The following is a 23,308-nucleotide window of genomic DNA, read 5'->3' as shown; positions in this document are numbered from 1 at the left end:
TGCCCCCAAAATAGATGAGTGGATTATGAATATGGGATATAAACACACATAGAATACTACTCAACTATAAAACAAACAAACAAAAAACTCTTGCCATTTGTGACAACATGGTTGTAACTAGAGGGACTCTACTAGGAAAAAGAAGTCAGGGGATAAAGACAAATCCCACATAATTTAACTCATATTCAATATATAGAAAAACAAAATCCTAAAAATATGACTGTAGAAATGAGCTACCCACTGGGGAGGATGGGCAGTTGGTAGCAAATGGTGATGGGTCTCAATGAACTATGGTGAAGGACTATGGGTGTCTTGGTGATAGGTGTGTAATGGCTACACACATCTGAGTAAATGTGAACTTTGGAATCATATATGGTGCTGTTTCAAAAAGTTACATCAATGAAAAATAATATAATTAAATAAAATATCAACTACTTCACAAATCTTTATGCTTTTAATTTTCCTTTAGAGTTAGGCTCCTGTTTCTTGCTCACTTCCACTCTGAGAATATTTTACACATGACACTGTGGTTATTTCTTTCCTAGATATGTTCTCTCTCTAAAATATATGTATTGCTTTGTACCTCTAGCAACTGGTAATATTGCTGGCACAATAGCAATTTGAATTTATACCATTAAGCTATTACTGACTTTAGCATAAAGGAAGTTCAAAATCCTATTTATGTGCTATCAGTGATCTTTAACATGCAATTGATGAAATGTTATTACATAATGAAGTCTATCTTGGGTCTATAATATTTTATACCCATTTTAGACTCTTTTAGATCACGCACTTATTTCATAGAAGAGGGAACAGAGGGAACAGTTTCTTGATTTTCTTTCTAAAATATACTGGATTTCTGATAAACCAATGAACCCCAAGAGTACAATATGACTGATATGTAAGAAATTGCAGAGAGGACTATTGATCACAATCCATCAAAGCACAAAATTATTTACTTTGCACCCAAAAAACAATCTTCCTGTTGAAAGACAATTAGATTTTGGTAAACAAAATGGATTATCAACCTTAAAAAAAAATCATCTGGCACTTTTACAAAATTTTAAAGTGGGTTATAAAGTAATGAAACTAACTTCACTAAGTGGTTCATGAGCTAATTTTGAACTAGTTTTGGAGATAATTAGATATCAGTATCTTAAGAAAAAAGTAGTTAATTTGACTGGGAAGACACTCATTTAGATTTATATTTTGTGTGATATTCATTCATCAAGTTCTCTATTGTGTTCCTGCTTGAATCCAACAAATACTAAATGGGTGTTCCCTCTGTGCCAACTATGATCTAATCACTGGGAATACAGCAGTAAAGAAAACAAAAGCTCACATGCTCAGAGAACTGCTAACCTGGTATTTGGAGACAGGAATCAAAGTATAAATAAATATTTTGGAAAATGTTTTTAAAATGTTTATAATTGCTAAGATAAAAAACAAGTGGGAGAAAAGGATGGAAAGCAATAGATGAGAGTTATGATCAGAAGGCACTGGCAGTCTGGGTGAAGAAGCCAGATTTGTGAACTTCTAGAAGAGTCTTCTTGGCAGAGAGAATAATAAGAACGAGATGCTCTAGGCAGGAGTGAGATTGGGATATCTGAGCAAGAAGACCTTTGTCACCAGAGCAGAGTGATTGCAAGGGAAGAGGCAGGAAATGAGGTGTGGGAATTATCCCGGGATCAGATTAGATTTTTGTGATGTCTCACTTTGGATTCTTTTGGACTGAAGCAAGAATTCACTGGAGAGTTTCTAATGGAGGAGTGATATAACTTGATTGGACTAAAAACTTAAAGGCAGAATCTCAACTTAAAAGGGTCCATAAAATTTCATGCTAAATTAGGCATTGCCTATATTTGTGAAAATGCATGCACATTTATTTTTATGGAGGGCAAAGTTCATTACTTATACCACCTTCTCAGCACTATCTGTGACCCTAAAGAACTGCTGCTGTAAAGGAAGGAGAGCAGATATGTACAAGCAAGAAATGATGGTGGTTCTAACTGGAGAGGGAGTAACAAAGGAGGTGATAAAATGTAGTTGATTCAAGCTTTGTTCAAGATATAATTAATTTATAGTCTTTTCTGGTTATATATATATATATATGCAGTGAGTCCCACTTAAGAAATATTATTTTTCCAATGCAGGTTTAGTTTAACTTCTTAATTATATGAAGCCCACAGTTCTCCCATCTTTGCCACTAGAAAACTATGTTAATATCTCTGGACATAAACTTGCCCATCTACAAACTAGATTGTCATGAGGATCATCTGTAGCCTCTAGTAGGTCAGCATGCTTTGTACATTATAAAAGTTGCTTAGTACAGAGGCTAACTGGAGTGCTAAAAGCATTTGTATCACAGTCCCTACTTCTTCACAATTGTACTTTCAGTATTTATTATGTATGCAATGTTTTGAAAGTTTATTAATCATCCTTTGGCCTTTATATTCTTATTTAAAATAAGGATACTTGTTTACCTTAGAGGGATTTTGTGAGAATGTAGTAAGATAACCCATGGAAACTATTTTTATACTATTTGACATATAGTAGCAATTCAATAAAGTTTTGCAATTTATTCAGTTATTAGTTCCTATGATTTTATAGTTTGTATAAAACACCTCTAAGAGCTATCCAACAACGATGTCAAAATGATCTTTCTAATAAGAGATTCCACTTTAAGTAATGGAATAGAATTAATATTTTCCTCTTCAATTGAAGATGTCACTGCTTAGTAGGATGTTACATTTAAGTTTCTGATAATAGATTCTGAGTTCATGGTTTCTGAATTCCATGGTTATTGCTGTGCCTAATAATCAATTTGGGATAGGTAGGTTTTTATAAATCTTCAGAAAAATAAATTGGTTAAAATACACATAATTCCATAAGATTGCCAAATACATGGATCGTTTTCACAGAAATCTCTTGTTACTATTGATAGATCTTAGATCCCCTGACTTAAGGTTTCTTCATATACTTTTCAGACTTCCTAAATGCTTTCAGACACATTTCATCCATAAAATAATATTCCCACAAGCTTAATTTTAGCCAAATAAAAAATTACAAAAACAGAGTTTTCTGTGATTGAAAGTCCATGTTCTGCTGGTGTGCTTAGTGTAAATGCACAGTTAACTACTTTCTGACTATCAACTGGAAGATTATTTAAACATAGTGACTACAAGAAAGAGCTCAAGACAGACTAGCCAAGTCTAATTTAGAAGTGTTTGAATCACTCGTCCTACAAATTAGTCCCTTGACTTTATAAAATTGAAGACACATTTAGAAAATGTTGATCAAAATTCTATTTGTTAAAACATCTTGAAAGACTGCTCAATGTCGGGGCAATATTATAGATGCAAGCCACATCTGAGAAGACTTTCAATTAAGTGCTTTGGAGACCTTCTGGGAAAAGCTATCTATAGACCAGTCATGACCAGCTTTGTACATTGCTTGATGTTTTTACTTGGTTAAGTATAGCATAGCCACACATGATACTCCTCCATGAGGAATCTGAACAGAAGGACCATGTTCCAAAGAGAGCAGCAATATGTTGCTGTGAGCTTGAAAGGATTCTGCTCTAGTACTTGAAAGCTGGGATTTGCAGGCCAACTTTTTGATCACTGTTTCCATCCCTTGAGATTACATTTTTTAAAAAAAGATGTTCACAGCTACCATTTATTGAACTCAGTATTTGTCGGATACTTTACATACAATAACACATAACACAAAAATCTTATTGGTTGGTGTTATTTGTATCTTCAGATGAGGAAATAGAAATGCAAGGAAACTGGATGTTCCACAATTAACAGTTATTAGGAAGAATTAGAACTTGAACACAGTTTTGTTTGAGTCTATCACTCTCAATAATACACAACAATATCTTTTATGCCAAGATGGTTGAATGTTGGCCTTTTTACTTGAGACAGAAATACAATTAATATTTTTATGTACATGATCTCACATAAACTGTGACCCTTTCTTTACTCCATCATGGGAAGGTGGAATAAAAGAATATTCTAGCAAGCAGAAATTTTCATTCCTTCTAGGAGTTTATTTAGGAGGGAGAAACTGGAAAGAAGTAATATCACCTTTTTCAGGAAAGACCAGAACTCTAAGTGAAACTACTGCCTATGAATGATATCATCAAGAGGGGCTTTTAGTGGAAAAATTCAAAGATTTCATTAACATCTATGTTCCAAAGACTGGTTATTTTTATAAAAGCACATCAATGATCATTGGGTCAATAAAAATCTGGCAAAAGAAATGAAAAAAAAATGTAAACAGAATGTTATTTGGCACCATAACAATAAACCAAATTAAAAATAAATCTAATGCCTATTTTAGAGGCGTGAAAGCAGGTATGTTAGGTCTGTTGCCCTATATACCTATACAATGTAAAATTCATAGCTGTGGTATGCAAAGTAATCATTTTGTAGTAACATAGTGGAACTCCGAATTCTGACCTGTTCTCCAACTACTCTGCCTATAAGGTATCATATTTTCAAGAATCCTGCATGTCTAAGATTTCTGATCTCATGATTCCCAACCTTAGGATCATCGAGGCCACCAAATTTAAGGTGTATCATCATGAAAATTGAAGAAGACACCTAGGAGTCATGGTCATTTACACAATATTGTATCCTTAAGTTTTACATATGGAGGAACAAAACCAAATTATAGTAACATCAGTTAAGTTACGCTTATTTTATTTAACCCTTGAACCTAGATTGGCCTCTCTAATCAAAGGAACACAACCAAAATTATTAAATGGAAACCAATTTAAGCAGGTCCTCAGATACTGTTGTTTCATTCCAGGAAGATCATTATAACATTGATGATAAAAAGCAAATCCTTTGACTTGAGCAATCCTCACTGCCTTGACTTGAAATGAAACTTCTTTCATTATGAGTTCTTTAGCTTAAAGTCACAGTTTCCAAGTACTTATTGACAATGATATTGAGTGAGGATTTACTGTAAACTAGGAAAAGGACTACTTCAGTGTAGTGTTAAAACTGTTCTACCCTTGCAATGCAAGACTTAAAGTAAGGTGAAGGAAGATAAGATAGAGAAACAAAAGTTCTTAATACTTTGGGAGAAAATACAACCATTCTACTATTCATTACTATTCATTTATCCATCCATCATTTGTTCATTCCCAAACAATATAACACATTGGCGATATACCAATACTTAAGGAGATAGAGAAATGTACAAAACGGAATCTCTGCCCTCAATAATATGATAACCTTGTTGAAGACTTAACACAGACTCACAAGACAGATGAAAGATTATTGGGTGTGGTGGTTACAAAATGTCTAATGTCTAAAAGGATGGTTGTTTGGTAGAGTGTTAGAGTGGCTGATGAAAAGTACCTTCCTGCAATATTATTGCTATATTCAGAAATGGGGAAAAAGAAGAATGTGCATTATTAAAATAAGTGAGGATGGCCACCAGCATTCTGGAGAAGGTGAAAATTTTCCATTTGTAGTAAGAACAACATTATAGTAGGCAACCATGGGTGCTCTTCCTAAGTAAGAATCTACTGTGGGTGAAATGTACCAGGATCAAAACTTAAGTAGCTTTTGGGGCAGAGGTTCTAGTGAGAATTTGTGGAAGACTGGGAGGAGAGATTAAAGTATAAAAAGCAGGTACAGTGTAAACTTTCAGGCATGCCTTTGACATCAATGACTATTTAGTGAACTAAGATGTTGTCTTATTACAATGACCAAGACAAAGAGACACCCCACAGTTTGGGAGAAAATATTTGCACTCCACAAAACTGATAAGGGACTGATATCAAAGATCTACACAAACTTAACAAAAACAAAATGAAGAATCCAGTCAAAACATGGGCAGAAGAGCTAAAAAGACACTTCTTCAAGAAGGAAATTCAGATGCTGACTGGCACATGAAAAAATACACAACATCACTTATAATCAGAGAAATGCAAATCAAAACCACAATGAGATTCCACCTTACACCAGTAAGAATGGCCCACATTAAAACAACAACAACAACAACAACAACAAACAAACTAGCAGCAAATGCTGGTAAGGATGTGGAGAAAAAGGAAAAGTTTGCATTTGCTGGTGGAAATGCAAACTGGTGCAACCACTATGGAAAGCTGTTTGGAGGACATTCAAATTACTAAAAATGGGTCAACCATATGACATGGCAATTCAACTCCTAGGAATCTACCCAAAGGACACACAAAGAAACTTTAATTCAAAAGGAAAATGTCACTCCTATGTTCACTGTAGCACTATTTAGAATAGCCAAAATATGTAAACAACATAAATGCCCAAAAACTGATTACTGGATCAAGAAGATGTGGTATATATACACAATGGATTACTACTCAGCAAGCAAAAAAAGATAAACTTATGCCATTCACAGCAACATGGATGGAGCTGGAAGGGACTATGCTCAGCAAAATAAGTCAGAAGGAAGGAACTCTTCTGCACTGTTGGTGGGAGTGCAAACTGGTCCAACCACTATGGAGAGCTGTGTGGAGATTTCTGGACCTACTAAACATAGAGCTTCCATATGTCCATATGATCCAGCAATTCCACTCCTAGGTATTTACCCAAAGGACACAGAAACATCAATTCCAAAGAGCACCTGCACCCCTATGTTTATAGCAGCACTGTTTACAATAGCTAAGCTTTGGAAACAGCCCAGATGCCCAAAAATAGATGACTGGATCAAGAAGATGTGGTACATATATACCATGGAATATTACTCAGCATTTAAAAAAGATAAACACATGCAATTTGCAGCAACATGGATGGCGCTGGAAGGGATCATGCTCAGCAAAATAAGCCAGAAAGAAAAAGAAAAATACTGGATGGTCTCACTCATAGCAGGAATCCAGAAACTTAAATAAGGGACCAGGAAAATGAATAACTATAAGAAAGTGAAAATCAAAATCAACAAAAAACTATGAACCAGAGACACTTTTTGGGGGGTGGGGGGCAGGAGGGGAGGGATTGGGGTCAGAATGGGGGGGTTGAAATTGTAAGGGGAATATAAAAATAAAATTTATTATTATAAAAAAATAAAATAAAATAAAATAAAAAGTCAGAAGGAGAAAGGAAAATATCGGATGGTTTCAATATAGGGAAACCATACACAGAATCAGGAAATAAAAGACAAAATTAGCAGGCAAACTACAAATTGAAGATAGTCATCAGGAGAGAGGGAGGGAGAGAGATCAAAACAGGAGGGAAGAGAACAAGAATCTATGGTAATGGTTCATGGGTGTCTTGGTAGTACTGTTATGGGGACAACACCTGAGAGGAGAAATCAAACATTGTATGAATGATGTAAAAAATGGTGTAAAAAATAATTGTGTGTGTGTGTGTGTGTGCATGTATAGCATGTATACAAAAGATAATTTTACTACTGAATATGCGTTAACCCACTACCTCTTATAACCTCCCAGCTCTTTTCAGCAGGCACATTGCAATAGCAGAGGTATGGTCTTATCAGACCCAGATCACCTAATTAGAATTACCTCTGAGTTAGCCTGGCATACTAGCTGACATGGCCTCATAGTCTTGTTCTAGAAGCAGACACCCAGGATTTTTGTTCCCAAAGCCCCACTAAGAGGACTTTCCACTCTGTTTCTACAACGTTTATAGTGGAGGGAAAACACAGGGTATGCAACAGGGAGACAACATGCTTGCTAGGTTCCACATGCCCATTGTCATGCTGACTTTTTTTTTTTAGATTTATTTATTTATCAAGATGTCTATTATTTAACCCAAAACATTGGAGAACCAGGGTACAGGTCAGATGCACAGGAGGGTGAGAAGATTCACCAGAGACAGAGTGGGGAGCAGAACAGGCAGACTGATGAAATACACTGCTGAGGGGAGCAGCAGGCGTGACAGGAGAGGTCTGCAGAGCCATGTGGGACCCTCGCCAGCTGGCCGGGATTGAACCAGTGCTGCAGAGGCTGTGGACAGCTTCATAGCGCAGCACTCAACCACCTGCGCCACCATGGGAGGCCCTCACTCTGACTTTAGAGGTGGATTATATCCTTCTACATTCCAAACTTTGGCTTGAATTCTTGATCTTATCTTAGATAATGGATCCTAAGGTCTTAGTGGATGCAACAGGAGTCAGAGTCTAAGCGTGTGCCAATCCTAATGTCAAAAGGGAAGTCAACCAGGAAATATATTCAGTGGACAGACTAGTGAGCATTTTGGTAGTTCTTGGCAAATTGCAGTTGTTGAATGCCAAGGGAGAAAGATTTCTCTGGCACCAATTCAGACCCTGAATTAGTCCATAGATGACCCTGTTAGACCCCACCTATTTGGGTATTAGTATCCACTTTATTTAGGTCATACCATATAAGCTAATTCTTTTTGCTATTATTTCCTTTTGTTTCTTTCTTTCTTGAAAAAACAAGTCAAACATCCATTTTGGAAAATTAAATGACTTTAGAATGTGGCCCATCATTCTCACAGTCATGAGGCAGTAACTTTTTAAATTTCTTGACAATAAAGATGGAGATAAAACAGAACATGAAAATGGGACTTGGCACAAAGCAACTCATTATATTATATTTTCTCTATATTAAGTTATAAATGCTACATTCAATCATAGTCTCTAATTTTCTTAAGCTTCTTAGCCGAAACTGAACCTCTTGGCATCTCATTTGGTATGTGTATTTCTAGATAAAAGACACAAAGGAGGCTGATCTTCAAAGACTCTTTATCTTTTTCTAAAAATGTCGTTCTTCATTGCCCTTCTTATATGAGGTGAATAAAAATGGCTCTATATTTTTGGCACATACGGTTTCCTTGGTACAGAATTATCCTGTGACACAAAAGGCAAAAGTACATAATACTTGAAAATAATGAGCAATAACAGGGTTTCCTGCACCAAGATAATGGCTTCATTCTTCTCTGGCCCCACTAATCCAATGACTCAAAAAATTCAGGACATAGAAAAGAATGAAATTTCTCTTCATTGTCCAGTTTGAACAAACCTAGAGAGATTCTAAAGGGTTAGGAGCAGATATCATCAAAGGTAATCCAAGTGATTCTATAAGGGCCATGAAAGAGCCTTCCATTTAATCTTGAAAGTAGCAGCACCTCCCCAGGAAGTGGAACAACACTTTAAAGAGATAGGCTCTTAACCCACAGAGCAGTCCTTAAGAATAGGACTAGCTACCATTTGTTGAGTGCTTACTAGGTGACAGACACTGCTATGCATCAAATGCCTTTCTCCTTTATCTCAACAATCAAGTACCACAGGTACTATTATGATTCTGTTAAAGAAACTGCATAGACTAGTTAATGGACATGTTCAAAGTCACAGAGCTGTCGGTTTTCGGGATGACTGATTATATCCAAGGACCATCGGCCTTTAACATTCATGCCTTTAATCTTTATGAATAATGTTTCTGTTAGCTCTAGAGCAACATGGAGTCATAATGTACCTAATAATCCATCTAATCAACCTCATATTCAGGGCTTGGAATTCCTTTGCAGCATCTTAGACTTGTCTTGGTAGTCATCTAAACATTCCTAGCAATGGAGAAACCAATGAGAGAGCAAGGCAAGAGAAAAACAAAACAAAATGAACAATAGTGAACACTGTTTTCACTTCAGAAACATTAGTGTTTATAACATCCTTAAAGAAATAGTATATCACTGTAGACTTTTTTTAAATTTTTAAATATATATATTTTTGAAAGATTTATTTTTATTTATTTATACAAGCACTGGGTACAGTCAGAAGCGTGGGAGGGTGAGAGAATTCACCAGAGTCAAAGCAGGGAGCAGAGCAGGCAGAAGGCCCGAAGCACACTGCTGAGGGGAGCAGCGGGCGGCAGGAGAGGTCTGCGTGCCATGTGTGACCCTCCTCTGGGGCCAGGGAGAAGCCGGGGATCGAACTGGCACTGCAGAGGCTGAGGGCAGCTTCGCAACCCAGCGCTCAACCGCTGCACCACTGGGGAGGTCCAACTGTAGACTTTTTTATAAAGGAGGAAACAGGTTCAGTAATGTTGGGCAACTTGTCCTAAGGCATGCAGTCAATAAATATTGGGGCTTATCTTTCTAATTCTAATGCTCAAGTTCCTTATTTTCTATCAGTCTACCTATCTCTGGAGAGATACTAGTAACAAGCCATTCAATTGCATGCTTGAATATAGGATATATTTTTGTAGTGAACTTTTCACATTAGACTTACTAAAGCAGGCAAGTAAGAATGCATATTCCTTGAAAGTTCCATATGTTGTCATTGATCTTTTGATGCAAGCAACACAGAGTGAGTCTAAGTTTACTTTGAGATGGCAGACTGTCATATATATATATATATATATATATATATATATATATATATATATATATATATATTTTTTTAAAGATAAAAAGATCTAAGAGTGATAATCATCAGTTTCATTAGAACTTCATTATTTGCATGGGGTCAGGGTTTCAAGTCCTTTGCCTTCCCTGTAGTGGTTCTCTGGATTGTCAATGTTGTTCCCAAAATATGTTATCCAGGGTTGAGAAAAATGATCTTGATGAGACCTGTTCTTGTGCTTAACCCTTTATTTATATTAGAATGGTATTAAAGCACTTACATCATGAAGTTAGATTGTCTGGTTTCAAACTCTAGCACGATCACTGTACAAGCTTAAGTTATTTAACTTGTTGCCTCAGTTTTCTCATTTTGAATGGGAGAAAATGGAACAATCTGCTGAGGAAGTCACAATGATTAAATGTTGCCACCACCTTGACCTATCTATATGAGTCTATATGACCTATCTATATAAGTATGCATGGACTGCATTCCCTCCTAGTCCAGTGAATGAACTGTTTATGCTCCTGTGTAAGATTAAGTCTTCACTTTTGCAATAGATCTCCTATCTTCATGTCCATTTAAGGACATTGTCTGCAGTATCTCTTCACTCCCTCATCTGAACTGTCAAATTTCCTTTCTCAAAAGTATCTTTGTCAACAGCACACTGATATGCCCAATATTTAACTTCCACCCCTCCCTTTGTCTCCTGAATCTTTTCCAATTAAATTGTTTCCTCCACATTGCACCCAACTTGATCATGCAAAATCACAAACACCCCTCATGTTACTCAATTAGCACACTTGACAGTTGATTACTCTTACCTCTTTTAAATACTCTCTTTTTTTTACTTGGTTTCAAAGAAATCATGCTCTCCTAGCTTCTCTCCTACTTTAACTAGCTGCTGCTTTTTTTACTTTTCTATGCTATTTTTTTCCCTTTTCCTAACTCTAAATATTGAAGGACTTCTTTCTCCTGATATTGGGTTTCATCTCTGTTCTATCTATGATCATTCCTTGGGTGATATTGCCAGACACCTGGCTCCACCTATTTACTAATGACTAAATCCAGATCTCTCTCCTGGATCTCAAGCTTTTGTATCTAATTGCCAGTAAACCCTCCCACTTCCATGTCCATAGGTATTTCAATAAAATATACCCCAAAGCTTAACTTCTTCCCAGAACTGATTTGTTTACAATTTCCCCAACTCAATTTTTCCTGTTTCTTATGTCAAAAACCTTAAGATCATCATAGACTACTCTTTTTTTAATAACCCAGATCCAAACTATGAGCAAATCCACCAGTGCCTTATTTCTATGCTACTAGTAACTATCCTCCTATAATTCATTAATTATCATATTTTTAATAATCGCTAAATCATATTTGCTTTAACTATTCTAAATGCAATATGATACTCCTTAACTGATAGGGTGGAGCTAAGATTGAGGTTGAATAGTTCTGACTCTGTTCTGTTGACAGTATACCACCATCTGAGCTAAGCAATTGGTATAATAAAAATAGATAAGTTTAAATTCTTAAAGTTATCCCATTGAAGAGATAGGAAGTTATAGCCATTTTCAACTCTCATTTGAAGCATGCATTTATAGTTATTCAATGAAAAATTAGTTATGTATGTGTGTTGTGCTTTGTTTTTTAGCAAAAATATTACTCACAAATTTATTTCCTACTCTTATTTATTCCAATAATTACTGCAGAAATAAGACTACCAGATGGTGGGGTGGGAGTAAATGGAGGGAATCAATGGACTGTGGTAGATTATTGGTGGTTTGACAGTGGACATCGCATGGTAACGTGCACCTGAGAGGAATGAACCTATATCTCTAAAACATATTCAGTGCTGTAAACCAGCATCACTTCAATAAAAAGGAAAGAAAGACATAGATAGACTCTATTCTCAAGAAAGATTCTTCAACTTAAGAGGAGATGGGACAAACATGTGAAACAACAGCTAAATGGAGAAGACATTTTATAATTGTTACCTGGTCAGAACTTCCAAGTTCTCTATCACTGTGAAAAGAAGGATTTATGGGGGTTATGCAGTTACAGAAAATTTTAAGAAAGAGGTACATCTGAGTTGGATCTTGAAATATGGGCAATGTATGGTTTAAAAGAAAGGAAAGAATTTTTATTGTGTTACAAAGAAAGGGAACAACTGAACAGAGACTAGGAAATTAGAATCAGTATGTTAATTAGAAAATGTTAAAAGAGGGGCCTCCCTGGTGGCACAAGGGTTAAGCACCACACTATGAAGCAGTCCGCAGTCTCTGCAGCATGAGTTCGATCCCCAGCCAGCCAGGGAGCATCCCACATGGCGCGGGAGACCTCTCCTGTCTCGCCCACTGTTCACCTCAGCAGTGTACTTCAGTCAGTCTGCCTGTTCTGTTCCCCACTCTGTCTCTGGTGAATCCTCTCCACCCTCCACCCCCCCCACCCCAGCTCTTGTATGGATAAATAAATAAATCTTTAAAAAAAAAAAGAAAGAAAAAGAAAAAAGTTAAAAGAAACCAACACCTGTGGTGGAAGGCCTCAAGGTTGGGCAAAATCTTAAATGAGACCTACATGTAGGATGTGTAGATCTAATTGTAAAGTGTCATGAATGTCTGGAGAAATTTTAACTTGGTGATGTGGTAGATGATTGGGAGTGAGCAGGTTTCTGAGCAAGAGTGAGGAAATGAAATGATGCTTGATTAATTAATTAATTAATGCATATAAGAGTTGGGGTACAGGCCAGAGATGCAGGGGGTGAGAGGATTCACCAGAGACAGAGCCGGGAACAGAACAGGCAGATCAACCAAAGTACACTGCTGAGGGGAGCAGTGGGCAAGTCAGGAGAGGTCTGCTGCGCCATGTGGATTGCTCCTTGGACAGGATTGCTCCTTGGACAGGGATCGAGCTGCAGAGGTGGCGAATTGCTTCACAGTGTGGTGCTTAACCGCTTGCGCCACCAGGAGGCCCCTGAAATGACACTTTATTAAAACAGGTCTGCTAGTGGGTTGCAGGATAGAATTGAAAGAAAGGAGAAAAGAACAAGCGAAACACACAAAGGTAAATGAAGCATGAGTGAAATCCTTGTGAACATTCTTTTGACCAAAGGCTTTCCTCAGTAAATTAAAAAAAAAATTTAAAAAATAACTTTCAGGACTTTGAGTTTTATGATTTTTAAAAATCTGCTATATATAATGTCACATTTGAAGACCTTACACTTACAATTCCAATTTTGTTCTCACAATTTTCTTTTCTAGTTTGGAGACATTAGGCTTTGCTTTTTTTGTCTCAAATATTTTCACAAAATGTTAAAAAGCTGACAGACTTTGGGAAGTATGACTGTCATGCCTGAGAATAAAATATTTAGATAATTTGGTCCCTGTTTTCACTTGATCTTCTACATTAATTAGGATGACATATCCACATGTTATATGGCCACACAATAGCTATAGTAACTGAAAAATTTTTTAAATTACTCCTTTAGTATTTCAATTAGTACAACTTGTTATCATAAAGGAGATCATAAGATGGATCATTTAATCATAAATTTTTTCATACATATAGATGAATAAAGAATATTAAATACACAATTTAAAAAGGCAAAAATAGCAGGCCTTAGGCCTCCTTGGTAGCCTAGGGGTTAAGTCTCAGTGATACCACCGCGAGGGCCTGAGTTCGATCCCTGGCCAGGGAACTAACCTACATGGTACAGCAGACCTCTCCTGACTCACTCTCTGCTCCCCTCAGCAGTGTATTTCGGTCTGTCTACCTGTTCTGTTCCCCACTCTGTGTCTGGTGAATCCTTTCACTCTCTCCCTCAATTTTGGTCGACACCCAGTTCTTCTATGCAAAAATAAATGAAATCTTTTAAAAAATAGTAGGACTTTCACTAGAGCATTGTAAATAGCTCTCCCTGTATGCCACTGGTAAAAATCTACAGTAAATTGACTACAATGTTAAGAGAATAACAAGCCTGTACTCTTTGATGGGATTTGTAAAAAGAGTTCAGATATTCTTTTTAACAGAGTGAGTTACTTATTCTTCATGCACGGCCTATTTTTTTCTTCTTCCAGTTTTTAGTTAAAAGATTCTTTTAACAGGATGCACTTGTCAATATCAACCAGCCCTCCTCTGCAAACACTGACTAACCCAACATATTTATTCTCTGCAATCCACTCAACAATATTTTTGTCTAGCCTATCTCACAGTAAGCCCCATACAATTCACCCAGGATTCCTGAATCTAATCATAGCCACCTCTATGCAGAGAAAATATGTAGGAGAAAGAAGTAATTTTTTTAGGGTATATAATCAATGTAGAAAGTTAATATGAAACAGTGAGGACCTGCAAACAGCTTTAAAAATTGAGAGTGATAGAGGTTTTGTTTTGAATCTGTACTATCAAGATAACTACCTCTATCTTTTACTTTGCTTTATCAGAAAACCAAGGCAAGATGAAATAATCCTCCAAGGAATAGTGGGAAAGTCTTTTTAAAATATTCAATAAGTGTAGTCATTGATTTTATTCTCAGGTACAAGCCATGGTCAGACACTATCAAGAACATCAGAAAATGGATTTGGAGTAGGGCTAGGTAAGCAAATATGGTAGGGGAGTTCTCAAAATCCCCATCAGCCATAGGTGCTGGTTAACATTAGTTTCTTTTCTGAAATCTGTAATTCAGGAGCTTCTCTGGAATCTGGAGTCATTAGTATGTGTTAGAGAGCCTAACAAAGTATAGATATAGGTATTTTTAAAATGTAATAGTTTAAAATAAAAAATATCAACATTATTGTTACTAATGATATGACTAATGAAAATGGATTAAGGTTTCTTTGTGGATTTTTTTTTTCTTTAGGGAAATATATCATTAGGGACATAGAGTAGAATTACTATTTTTTTATTTACATTTTAAGTTTTAGTATAGGAAAAGTTCCCTATTATATGATTAAGCTACCACTTATTACATTTAGCATTAGTTTGTATTTTTAAATTTTAATTTTTATAATTACATAAAATGCTTACATGGTTCTAAAGTCAATGTACAAAATAAAAGAAGCCTCACTTCCATTCTGTTGAAAACTCTCCTGTCCCATTCTTTCCCCAAAGGTAAACATTATCATTTTTTGGATTTTTTCCCCATTGTAATTGATGATAGAAAAGGGAGAGCATTGCAATAGAGTTATTGGGTTGCAGAGGAAAGGAAGGATACCCAGTTAAATATGAACTTCAAATAAATAGAAAATAGGGTTTTTTTCCCCTGTGATCCATGCAACATTTGGGATATACTTGAGTTTGAAATGTTCCAAATGTGTTTAAAGAAATAAGTTGTTTTATAAAAGTTTAAGCTTCATAGCGAAAGGAAACAGACAACAACGTGGGAAAGATGTTTTTGCTATACACAGAGGGTCTTAGGTTCCAGACAGAAGAAAGAAATGTAAGTTTATAGGGATTGTGGAGATATTTTGTGTGTGTTTGTATATGTGTGCTTTATATGTTCCTTTTGTTTTTTTTATTGTGGGAGATATATAATCTGACATGCACTTTAGGAAGAATATGATGGCAGTGATGAGTATGAAAACAAATGGCTTTAGAAAATTGGCCAGAATGTGATAAGAGTATGTTCATTTATGTAATAAAAATGGTTTGGAAGTGGAGATGGTTGAGACAGACTGCAACAGAGCAACAGATTGGATCTCAGGACAAAAGCAATGTAGAGTTGGTGCTGCCTACAAGTGTTTGTCTATTAACTGGAATGATGATGATTTTGCTAGCAGCTATGACAGGTGGAACACCTGATTTTAGGAAAATCAGATAATGTAAATAGGTGTCATTTCAGGAGGAACTGACAGGATAGGCATCAACATACAGGTAAATGCTCAGTAAGTAACTGCATATATTTTTCTGAAGTCAATAGGGATTCTAGATAGGATTCTAGATATTTAAAAACTGTTAAATTCAAAGAATTAGTCAAACTTCAATGAATCTCTCTTGTTCACAATTTGAGGAAAATTAGGAACCAGTGATGGAATAGCGTGGAGACAGAAAAATAAGAGAAAAGAAAAAAAAATTGCTGAGACTTAGAAATCTTGTAGTCAACAATCACTCTTAAGTTGTTCAGAGAAGTGAAACATATAGATCAAGAATCAGCAAGGATGCTGGTGATTTTTTTTAAAAAAGGTTTTAGTTATTTATACAAGAACTAGGGTACAGTCAGAGGTGTGGGAGGGTGAGAGAATTCACCAGAGACAGACGGGATGCAGAACAGGCAGACACACTGAAGACACTGTTGAGGGGAGCAGCGGGCAAAGCAGGAGAGGTCTGCTGCACTATGTGGGAATCTCCCTGGTTGGCCAGGAATAGAACCTGCACTGCAGAGGCTACAATAAGCTTCATAGTGTGGCGCTCAACACTTTGCAGCACTGGGGAGGCCTGGTGCTGGTAATTTTTGACAGCTGTTTCAGAAAGTGGAATGGGTACACACCCTGGTTTTGGAAACTGAAGAACAAATGCACGATGAGGGAGTAGAGAAAATCAAAGTTGTGAAAGGACTGGTACTTGAAGAGAAATGGAGGGGAAGGAGCCAACAGAGAGAGGAGACTGAAGATTTAATAAAAGAAGGAGGCAAAGTCCGACAAGAGTGTCCACCAATATGATTAAATGCATTAGTAGAGATTAGCCTTGGAAAGAAGAGAAAAATATTTTGCAGAGTTAAATCAAAGGCATGGAGAAAAGTGAGAAGAATTTTAAAGACTTGATATGTGACATTGAGAAAGTTGATGCTGTTTAGTCTCCACTTTTGAGTAAAAAAGGAAATGACTTTATTTGTTTAATAGGAACAGGGTAGGGGGTTCATGGAACAAGAACTTAAGTTCTGGTCTCCTGTCACATCTCGCAGCTTATCACAATGTCCCCAGCAAAATGGAAGAGAAAGTAAAAATGATTATAGCACTATACCTCAGTGTAATGCATTTCATTCCAGCAGGGGTAACCCCAGAGCAAGCTGCTTAAAAATGGAATCTCTTCTATATGCTGAATGAGAGTTTCACAGTAGTCTGGTTCCTCCAGAGTATCAGGCACAACTCTATATTTCAAGTGTGTATATTACTATTTGCCCTCCCTTGGTTGTAAAATCTGCTTTGACATAGTTTATAAAAATAGAAAACAAGCACCTCTATGCTGTGGCTTCATATAAACTAACATAGATTCTCATATTGAATTTGAATACAGCAAAAACTTATATTAGCTTAATGATATAGTCTTATGATATTGGAATAAATGGTCAAAGGAGCTTTGGGGTACATTCATAAAATCCCATTGATCCCATCATTTCCAATGCAATCAGTCTCATTTCATGTGACCATTAGCTGGACTAACGGAAAAGGATCAGTAGATTTCCGCTCCCCGAGTGCAAACTGGTCCAACCGCTATGGAAAGCTGTGTGGAGATTTCTGGACCGACTAAACATAGAACTTCCATATGATCCAGCAATTCCACTCCTAGGTATTTACCCAAAAGACAAAGAAACATCAATTCCAAAGAACACCTGCACCCCTATGTTTACAGCAGCACTGTTTACAATAGCTAAGCTTTGGAAACAACCCAAATGCCCAAAAATAGATGATTGGATCAAGAAGATGTGGTACATATATACCATGGAATATTACTCAGCATTCAAAAAAGATAAACACATGCAATTTGCAGCAACATGGATGGCACTGGAAGGGATCATGCTCAGCGAAATAAGCCAGAAAGAAAAAGAAAAATACCGGATGGTCTCACTCATAACAGGAATCTAGAAAACTTAAATAAGGGACCAGGAAAAAGAATAACTATAAGAAAGTGAAAATCAAAATCAACAAAAAACTATGAACCAGAGACACTTTTAGGGGGGCGGGGGCGGGAGGGGAGGGATTGGGGTCAGAATGGGGGGGCTGCAATTGTATGGGGAATATAACAATAAAATTTATTATTTAAAAAAAAAAAGGATCAGTAGAGAAGTTTCGTTCTCCTAGTTATCCAGATTTAAAATAAGTACAACTATAAATATGCCAATACATACATTAAATGATAAAGATTTCCTAGTATTTGGGCTTAGGGTGTGATATGTGACAGTTATCCTTGAAAAAGCTATTTATTACATAGTAAAATGTGCAGATTTTCATTTTTAGGACTACAAAATATTGCAACCGAAGAATTAAAAGGCATGTAGTTTAATATATAGAGCCATAGAAGCAATGAAATTCAGATTTGGAAGAACATTTAGAAATAAATTTGTTCCCTTTAAGGTTCAGGGATTGGAAAGCCAGAGAGAGGAAATGCTTACCAAAGCACAATTATTAGGAAAGAAGGTCATAAGTCTCTTGAGTCAGAGTCCATGGTGCTTGTCACTTAACAACAGTGACAAATTTCTACCAGACTGTTGGAAAATTATTCCTAGGACCAGAATAGTGAGTATATGGCTCCTTGTAGGCACTTAATGAGTATTTTCTTAACTCAACAACTGTATCTCTGTTTTAGACACTGATCTCCTGGAAGTTAGAGAATCACCCTTGGCCTGTAGTTTTCCAGTGGCTAAGAAGGCAGTATAAGACATGATTACTTGAGGAAAAAAAATACCATTTTGAATTTTCCATGTCACAACATATTTTTTCATAAGGACTTTTCCAGCAAGGAATCAGGTGTTGTTAGACATCAGTGTAGATGATAAAACTAAGGCTCTGTGAATTTACATAAACTTTCCAAAGTCAAATAGTCAGAAAATGGTGATGTTTCAGGCTAACTTTGATCCTCTGACTCCAGATGTTATGCCTCCTTATTGGTTTCTCTAGAATACTTACAAACTCCAAGGAAAAGAAATCCTTGAGTGAAGAGGTAGGGAAAAAGACAAAGGAAAAGATCAGAGTTGACATGGAGCAAAAAGCTGGTGTCAAAAGGAGATCAGCACCCAGATCACAGAGGAAGTATTTTTGTTTCTCTTTGGAAAACCTAGTTGCAGGTTACAAGCAATAAAGACACAGGTTGACTCTTTAGGACTCTTTAGAGCAGAGAGAAATGCTGTATAATTTGAAAGGAGATAATGACTTCTAAGTACAGTTGAAGAGTAGTGGGGTGGGAAAAGCACAGGTGTGGGAATCAGGAGAGCTGATTTTAGTCTCCAGACTGCCATTACCTTATAGTGCCCTTTTGTGCCTCCTCAGTTTTCTCAGTTTAAAATGAGGTTTGTGTTTACCTTCGTGGTTCTTAAATAATTTTCTTTTTTAAAGCATTCCAATTGGTAGAGACTGCCTACAATTTGGAAATGTTCAAAGTGAAATTCTGTAAACTGGAAATGAAACCATATTCTTACTGGTCTATTTGTGTGTGTGTGAGCAAAGTAACTTGTTATACACTCTTGAGCAATCACATGGTTATACTTGTGAAGGTTCATTAGCCTACTAAGCTAAATAATAGAATTATTCTCTTAGAAAGCTTTAAAAATGGTACTTTATCCCTTTGCACCTTGGCAACAGAAAATACAAATGATTTTTAGCATGTGAACCATCAAAAATGGTCACCAGAGATCTGGAATTAGTAGGTTATGCCTGTAATAACTACCAATACACTTAAAAGAAATTGCTAATTAATCTCACCATTTTAGAGAGATTTTTAAGTCAGAGAATTAACTGGAGTTGAAAGTTCTCAGTGTACTGAAAGAGTGATAAAACTCAAAAGTTTTTTTTGTCCAAATTGGAGATATTCTTTTACTGTATAAATAGACCCATTGCTATCATTCAGATAACCAACTATTAGGTTAACTTCACAAGTTATATCATATATATTTTTTTCACTTGTATGTTGTTTTTGGATATTGGTGAATGTACAGCCATTAATTGTAGGGTTATTGTTTCTAACGAGAGTTTAACTTGGCATTGATGGTGTATTAGAGGATATTAGGTGGCTTATGAAAACATTCTAAAATAGCAGGAACATTTTGGGCTTAGTTTGTGGGACATTGCTTTCACTAATTTCACAAATTAAGGCTAAAGGTAACCATATAGGTTAAAGAACCACCCTCTACATATCCTACAATACCATGTCACAATTCTAGCATTTCTTTGGTAAAACTAGAAATCAATTTGAGTTGTAGCATAACATTTCTACAGTTATTTCTAATAAACCATTTACCTGATAGTTAATAACAGATATGATTCCTTTTTCTATTTGGCCCCCTTTTTTTAAGCTATGAATTTCTGTATCCAACCCTTAAAAAATCAAATAAATAAAAACAAAACCCACTATGATATAAACCACTGATGATATAAACTAAAACAACAAATACATGAAGGTGTATCATGCTCATGGATTAGAAAAGTTGGTAATTTTAAAATGTCAGTTCTCCCCAAACTGATAGTCAATACATTCTCAATTAAAATCTTAGCAGAATTTTTGTGGTTAGAAACCAGCAAGTTGATTCTAAAGTTATAGGGAAATCCAAAAGAACTAAAGTATTCATTCACTTAGAAGATACAAAGGTGGAGGACTTTCACTACTTTGACTTGATGACTTACCATATAGCTCTGGTAATTAAAATAGTGTAATACTATTTAAAGATGGACTAATTAGAACAGCAGATATAAGTGAGGCAACCAAAGAAGGAGTATGAAATACAAAGCAGGGAGGGGACCCAAGCGACTATAGTGGAGTATTACAGGTGCTTTGGTAGTAGCTGTGGTGTGGTAACATTCCCCTGAAGAGGTGTGAAACTAAACTCCTAAATCATAGTGTTGTAAACCAACACTTCCTTAATTAAAAAAAAAATGCAATAGAAAGCAAAACCAAAAAAGCAAAACCCCCTTACTTATCCTATCAAGACACCAATACATTATGATGGGAAAAGTCTTTTCAATAAATGATGCTGGGAATCTATAAAGGAATTAAACTTCAACTGCTACTTGACATGAGATACAAATATTAATTTATTATGGATCACATATATATACACATATATAAACTGAACAGAGATTTAAGGGAATAAAAACTCTATGAACCTTCTTAAAGGCATTACGAAGTATTCTACTTATTCAAAATGTTGTTTCCAAATTCCCTTTCATAATTATTATGTAGCTACACTTGATATCTAGGCTACATTGTAGTTCAGTCTGGTGCCTGAGATAATCAGTGATTGGCTAACAAAAATAGAACTTCTACAACAAACTAGATATAAAATCTCTCTGGAAAAGACATATATTCTCATTACTATGTTTATTACTTGAAGTTTGGGGCAAATAATTCACTTACCTTTGATGGACAAAATGGTCTAGATTGAGCTCAAATGGTTCCCAAAGAGATTTTCTGGTCTTTAACATAATTTTATTATACATATGAAACCTCTGTATACTCCCTACTTGAATTTCTTCCTTCTGCCCATTTTCAAAACATCAAAAGTAAAACATGCAGCACAAAACTATTTACCGGAGCCCATAGAGAACTGTTCCGTCAGGATGCAGCCGGATCATTCGATTCTTCACTGTAACCCCATGCACAAATGACTTCTTGTCATTCAGAAAGTAGGTGTCTGGTACCCAGAGTTGGTCAGCTACCCTGTTATCTAGTGTGAGGTTTAGTGGGATTCCGGAATAAGAAAGCCTTTTGTCTTTCCAAGACTGCTGGAAATACATGGTGAGGGTATAATCCTGTGAAATAAAGAAAACCCAAAAAGGAATTTTACTATCATCATCATCATCATCTTCATCATCATCATCATCATCATCATCATCGTCATCTAAAGGCTTCTGTTAAGAACATGATAGGATATAGTATTGTGGATACCAGAGACCTCAGTCCTGCTGTTCCTAAAAGTTTATATTTAAAAATGTTGAAATTTGTACCCAAGTATAGGGCAACTTATAGGTTAGAAGTATTAAAGCAATAAATGAATGCTTACACAGGCATTTCTCAGCTATCTGAAAATAGATTATTCCTATTTGTTATTATCTGGTAAGTTATTTTGGGGAGGGGAATCTGAAGTTCAGGTAATGGTGTCATGGGGGAGGTCATAAAGGGAAATTGTACCAACAGGTTCATGTTCAGAAATTCTACCTCTGGACATTAGAGCACTATTTTGAAGGAGAATGTTTGTAAAATATAATAACTGAAAATGCACGCACTTAAAGGAGAGGGTATTTTCCAAACTGCAACTGCCCTTTGAATGAATACTGCTGTTTGCCTTCTAAAGATCATCAATTACCATTACCTGAATCTTTCTAGCAAATTACAGCTTGTCTCAGTCCCAAAAAGTAGTTTATAAAAGTGCTTTTGGAAGGAGATATCTAGCCTGAGAACTGACATCAGTGGTGGGACTGCTCAACAAATCCTCTTTTACCTCATTCATGATTTGTTTCAGGGATTGATTTGAGTTCAGATTTGCAAGTTATTATTTGATGCTGTTTCTTGCCTCCTGGAAAAGATTATACTAAAAACAAGCCTGTGCAGTTTTCTTTCTACCTGGGTTTCCCCCAGCAGGGAAAGACAAGAAAATTTGGACTCCATAAAAGCATCAGCTTACAGAAGGAGGTGGATAGCGATAGCAGAGCTTTAGTTGTGGTATTTTTTAAAGAACTCTATTAATACAAAGTATAATTGCCCATTAAAAGAAAATAAATGGTAGTAGTAAAATCATAAGATCTTTAAGATGTGGATCCCAAAATAATAACAGAAGGTTCACTTCTCTTTTAAAGGACATTTATATGTCATTAATGGGTTTGAAAATGCTTTAGCAATGGTTAAGAAGATACACCATAACTCCTGTACACAGCACCTGTGTACTCCCAGTGTTGCATATACCACTAGTTGAAAAGCAATGATTCAACTCATACCTTATGACTAGTCAAATTGCACTGCAACATAGAAACTTAAGTAGATATTTATGAATTTCTAAAAAGTATTAAAGCATAATAATAATTCTGGTTGATGAGTTGCACTGTTCTATAATCACTATATTCCAGAA

The 23,308-nt window shown here is 36.0% G+C and overlaps 1 protein-coding gene across 1 annotated transcript in view; it reads right to left on the bottom strand.

Annotated features, from left to right (window-relative positions):
• Positions 1–23,308, bottom strand: part of GABRB1 (gamma-aminobutyric acid type A receptor subunit beta1) — a 304,528-nt gene that overhangs the window by 168,564 nt on the left and 112,656 nt on the right. Inside the window, exon 4 of the mRNA XM_054688064.1 lies at positions 21,775–21,995. Within this exon, the coding sequence (XP_054544039.1) occupies positions 21,775–21,995 (221 nt within the window). The remainder of the gene's footprint in view (positions 1–21,774; positions 21,996–23,308) is intronic.

Source organism: Talpa occidentalis, unplaced genomic scaffold, assembly GCF_014898055.3.
Source record: "Talpa occidentalis isolate TD23 unplaced genomic scaffold, MPIMG_talOcc4v2.1 talOcc4.6, whole genome shotgun sequence".
NCBI classification, from domain to species: domain Eukaryota; kingdom Metazoa; phylum Chordata; class Mammalia; order Eulipotyphla; family Talpidae; genus Talpa; species Talpa occidentalis.
The sequence above is the reverse complement of the archived record's forward strand: the minus strand, read 5'-3'. Positions and strand labels throughout refer to the sequence as shown.